The sequence below is a fragment of the Pocillopora damicornis genome, chromosome 3, assembly GCF_964200805.1.
Source record: "Pocillopora damicornis chromosome 3, jaPocDami1.2, whole genome shotgun sequence".
Taxonomy (NCBI): Eukaryota; Metazoa; Cnidaria; class Anthozoa; order Scleractinia; family Pocilloporidae; genus Pocillopora; species Pocillopora damicornis.
Window position 1 is genome coordinate 26,942,193 of NC_142672.1, and position 5,027 is coordinate 26,947,219.

A 5,027-nucleotide genomic window follows, 5' to 3' on the forward strand; every position below is an offset into this window, starting at 1 on the left:
TACATAATCTATATCTTTTAAAAATTTTGCAACTTTTTGGCTCTAAGATATTTTTCTGGGGAATTTTTTTCCTTACCTACTAATACGTTTTTAGTACAGTGATATAGTAAGTGTTTTCAGGCAAAATATGTTCCGCCAACAAATCTTGAACAGTTAAAAATTTTTAATTAGTAAGTGTTTTATAAGAAAGAACAAAGGCTTTGTGGATACAATCTAGACTTAATAAACTTGTTTAGAAGCTATCAATTTGCGCCTATAACTTTTTAGGTAATATTGTTGTATGTTATGACAAAAAATTTAGAAATTAACATATGAGAAAAATTAAGAATTTTCCAATAATACACTTGTAGTGCAAAACAGCACTTTTTTGTGAGACTATTGAGACGTTATCATTATTACATATTTTAAAAGATTTTTATGTCTTGTATATTTTCTTTGATTTTTAAGCATTTTTCAAAACATAAAAGCTGTTAAAAGTTGTCATTAAAGTGGAAAAAATATTTGACATTTGAGTTTGGTATACAATTTTTTTATAGGGGCATTTTATTGTAGATCTTTATGTTTACAATCCCATGGTGGACAGCCATAGAGATTTCTTGGAATGAAAGAAAGTTTCATGTACAACAAAATATATTCAAAAATCACAAAGGTCTGACTTGTTATACCAACACAGGAGCCATACCATTGTTTAAGTGACCAATAAGGCTACTGTGATGTCATTTGAAAATAAGCTTAAACAGTTTAGTAAACATGTAAATGTTACTTTATCTAATCTCACAGCTCACTCCTGAGATTTGAGGGCTTGTCATTGATGTGTGCATCTGATAGCTTGCCAGAGTAGTAATGATGTGCTAATAAAGCTGCATTTTTAGCACTAACTGCTGACATCTCCATTGCACTTGCAGAATATTCAATTGCATTGACAAAGAACACTCCATCATCCAAAACAAATGACCAAAACTTTTCAGGAGGGGTAAAGTGTGGATATGCCAGCCATGATACTACCTTCATCTCATCTACTCTGTTAAACAGTTTATTAAGTTGCAATGCAGTCAGATTAGAGCGTGAAAAAATTTTGTTGATGGGCAATTCCTTTGGATCAATTTCTGTCCTGTTTTCAACAGGCTCCTGCTTGCCAATAGAGTTAAAAAAGTTTGTGGGTGTTTCTGTTGTGCCTATCACTTCTGGAATATCATCCTCAGTTGAAAATCCAAAATGAGTCATGTTGACTTGACCATGTACAAAAGTAGCAATTGTGTGCCAAAATTCTCCTAGGTCTTTTGGAGTAGGCCAGTTGTTGCAGTCTTTGCAATCAAAATAGTAATCTGCAATCTCTAAGGGTGCTGCAACAATGACAACATCATAACGCTGATCTGGAATTTGGCTGTCACTTTTTAAGGTGTACACAGGGCATACAGAACTTCCTTGACTTCTTTTCACAATCTCTGATATCTTGGTGTTTTTGTACACAGTAGCATTTGAGCTGGAAAGTAATCCATCGCAAACCTTCCAGTTCCCTCCTTCAACAGACCAAAGACCACCCTGTGATCCTGCTAAGGACACTGCTCCTTTTACAAAAACAGATAGACAACAATAATTATAATAATAATGATGATGATGGAAATAATGGGATTATGAATTCTAACTGTCCAATTGAGGATGGTCCTGAGGACTGTTGATGGTGGTGGTGACTACCATTTCAACAGCCTTAGAGGACACCATTTTCAGAGTTGCATCGACTTTGATGATGACTTCCTCTAAGGTTGTGGAAACATCAGTCATCACCACCAACAACAGGACTTCCCAGGACTGCTCTCCACTGGACAATCAGATTAAATGATCACCTGTTACTCCCAAATTCAAATCATTAACTTTAATAGTAATCATGGAATTAAGCAGTGGCAGATCCATGAAGTGGCTCTTCACCCACTGTTTCGAAGTCAAACTGGAATTTGAAGCATTCTCAGTGTTCTGTTGAGAAACTCTTAAATCTGGAGAACCTGAAGGCAAAACCCTCACAGCAAGGCACAGCTGAGCACTCTTAACTCTCACAACTAGGCATCCCAAACAGTTAAAGGAGCTATGTCATAATATTTTTAAATCTTTTTCTTGTGCTCAATGTGCAAATTTTACCTTGATGTTGAGGGTGGCACTTATAGAGGGCCAACACCCCATAACTGCTGGCATATCCTTGGTATCTTTGGAAAAAGCAACAACAACCCCCTCCCCTAGTTCTTTAAATTTCCTTGTCAATTCATATTAGGTACCTCCTGTGACAGTAGAGTGTCAGAAAAAAAACACTGACTGAAGGGCATTATCCACAAGATCCATTTTTAGGATTCTCAAATTAAGAAAAATTGAAAATCAAAAAGTAGCAAATGACAATATCTCTGCCACTCCACCTTTTGACCTAGGATCTGAATTTAATTCAAATTTAGTTGGACAACTAAATTTACACCACTAACCAAAGAATCTTTCCTCTGGCTCAGACAAGAAAATGAGGCCATGGGAAAAACAAAGGAATGTCAGTAATGTTGTCTCAGTTTTCTTTGTTTCTTGGCTTCAAGACATGCTTTGTGATCCCAGTGATGTAAATACCATTACAAAAGATTTGCTTGCAACCAAAAAAATTGTCAAAAGTTATGTAGTATGTCAACCAGTCACAGTGACTGTTTCACAGTGCCCAATCTAAGTTGGCAAAACAGGACCACCATGCCTGCTTAGAACACAGTATTTGTCTTATCTTGACCACTTGTGGAGCCAACCAGTTGGAAAAAATTAATAATGCACTGAGTCAGACAACTTACCTGCAAACCCATTTAGAGTCACATCTTGACCATAATTGATCCTCATGACAACTGTCACTAACTCATCTATTAACAATTGATTAAGACCAATATTCTCCAAAGTTTGTCGTGTTGTTTGCTGTGTGTACTCATAGAAATTCTCTCCACCTAGAGCTCGTAACATTTCTGGCACAGTATTGAATGCCTGTTCCTTTTCTTGTAGATCATAAATATTTGAAAAGTTTGTTAACATTTCTGTGATGAAATTGTTCATGGTGTACAAGTCAAACAAGCCATACCGCCAAACAAGCTTTATGAAATTCACAAGTTTCCATCTGCTACCATAAAAGACAAATTCTTCCCCATTATAAATTCCAAGAAGACTATTAGGTTCACTGCTTTTCAGTTTTTTTAACCCTATTTATGGAGAAAAAATAAGAAAATTAATAAATATGTCACATGCTCCAAGCTGTTATTGTTTTGGTCACCATGGAAAGGAGGAAAAAATGCAGTGAAGATTTCCAATGGTGGCTTACGTTTGATGGTCATGAAGCAAGAAATGACATTTTTATTTCTTGGTGTTTGAAGTCTAGAATGGACATGGAGTAAACATTTACATCAAATATATAGGGAATAATACATGGGCAAACATAGATATGGGATTTCTCTAAGAGTATTCAACTTGATATCTCACTCACTCACAAGCACCTGTGTATTATCTTATTTATTGTAAATCACCCCTGAATAAAACATTAACGTCATGAGAATAAAGGAAATGATCAACAACTTAAGAAGTTCTTGATGGTTAAACAAATTCTCCTTGTTAGCATCTTAAGAAATGTATGGAGAACAGTATAGAGAATATACATACTGGTGTTAGGGTGTAAAGGGTTAAGTTGTGATAAGGGCTCTAAATGTTTAATACATCCACTCCTTGCATAAGTGCCATGGATTAGGAATATGAAAGTGTTACAAGCTAGAGGTAGGTATCTGAAAAATTGTCATAACTTTTTCTATCATTTTTTTCAATTTTTTTTCATGTTTTGCTTTGATGCATTTCATTTATCTTATGTCATTACATAAGTTTCCTGGGGGGAGTAGAAACACCTGAATGCGGTGAGCAGGAAGTCATTGTTTTGTTCTTACCAGTCTTGCCTCTCGTAGCCCATCAACAAAATCTGGAAGTGTTTCATTACTTAAATTTCCTTTTTATTTCATTCATTTCTTCTTAGTAAAAATCAAGGAAAAATACTTTGAAATCTGAGAAATTAACCTCTAGCTTAAGCTTCCGATCTACCAAAAGAGGTAAGCGTTCCTTGTTGTTCTGTAAAATCGAAATGATCCAATCAATGAATGTCAGAGAATCTTAAAAGAACTAGATATATCACAATTGATTGTGATTATTTAACTTAAGCACCAATAATAACAAAAGAATGTCTTTAAGCAGAAATGAAACTGAGATACGTACCGAGATACTCGACGAAATCTGCCATGTATTTGTTACTCTTATGTATTATCGATCCTCCTGATTCAAACCTTTTCCCAGCAATTTCCACGGTACTCAAACGTCCCCCTATCCTATCTGATGCCTCGTAAACATCAATTGTTGCCTCGGGTCCAAAGAGTTGTCGAATGAAATGCGCGGCACTCGAACCACCAATGCCTGCTCCAATGATTGCTATGTTAGGTTTTGCGTTTTTCTCAGCTGCAGAGACGGTGCACCGTTGTCTATCGAGGAAAAGGGCTGGTATAAGAAGGATGCTTGTACTTATGCCAAAACCCAATGTCCGAAACATTGTTTCTCGCCGGAAAATCCGTAAAAGAACAAACAAACTCGATCACAAGAGGGTACTCTTACTCTTACAGATTGATCGAGCAAAGCGTAACGCAGAAGAGGTCTCGTGACCTAGGCATCCGTGACACACACACAAAGGTTCGTGACGTAAACACGTAAATGCAACTGTGATAGCTATATGCTTCTACTTCCGGTAATTGAACTGAGCAAAGTACAAGTGCACCTGAAATCAATAGCATCATCTCAGATCAACTTTGCACGACAAGAAGTTCATTTGCCACACTTTTACAACAAGAGAATATCAATTTATATTCTCTTGTTTTGCAACTAATCAAAAGTGGCCAAATTTACTCGCCGCAACTGACGGCAGAAATAGAAACTGCACGTCCCGAAACTAATTCATTTTTCCAAAGCAAATTTCAGCAACAATAGTAGCAAAATTCACC

The 5,027-nt window shown here is 36.2% G+C and overlaps 1 protein-coding gene across 1 annotated transcript; it reads right to left on the minus strand.

The window, feature by feature from the left end:
* Window positions 1-145: 145 nt before the first annotated feature.
* LOC113684316 (prenylcysteine oxidase 1) lies at window positions 146-4,697 on the minus strand. The gene is made up of 3 exons (XM_027201663.2): window positions 4,255-4,697; window positions 2,808-3,203; window positions 146-1,568 (listed from the first exon to the last, which is right to left on the minus strand). The coding sequence occupies exons 1-3, from the start codon at window positions 4,580-4,582 to the stop codon at window positions 775-777; spliced, it is 1,518 nt and encodes a 505-aa protein (XP_027057464.2). The 5' UTR covers window positions 4,583-4,697; the 3' UTR covers window positions 146-774.
* Window positions 4,698-5,027: the final 330 nt, after the last annotated feature.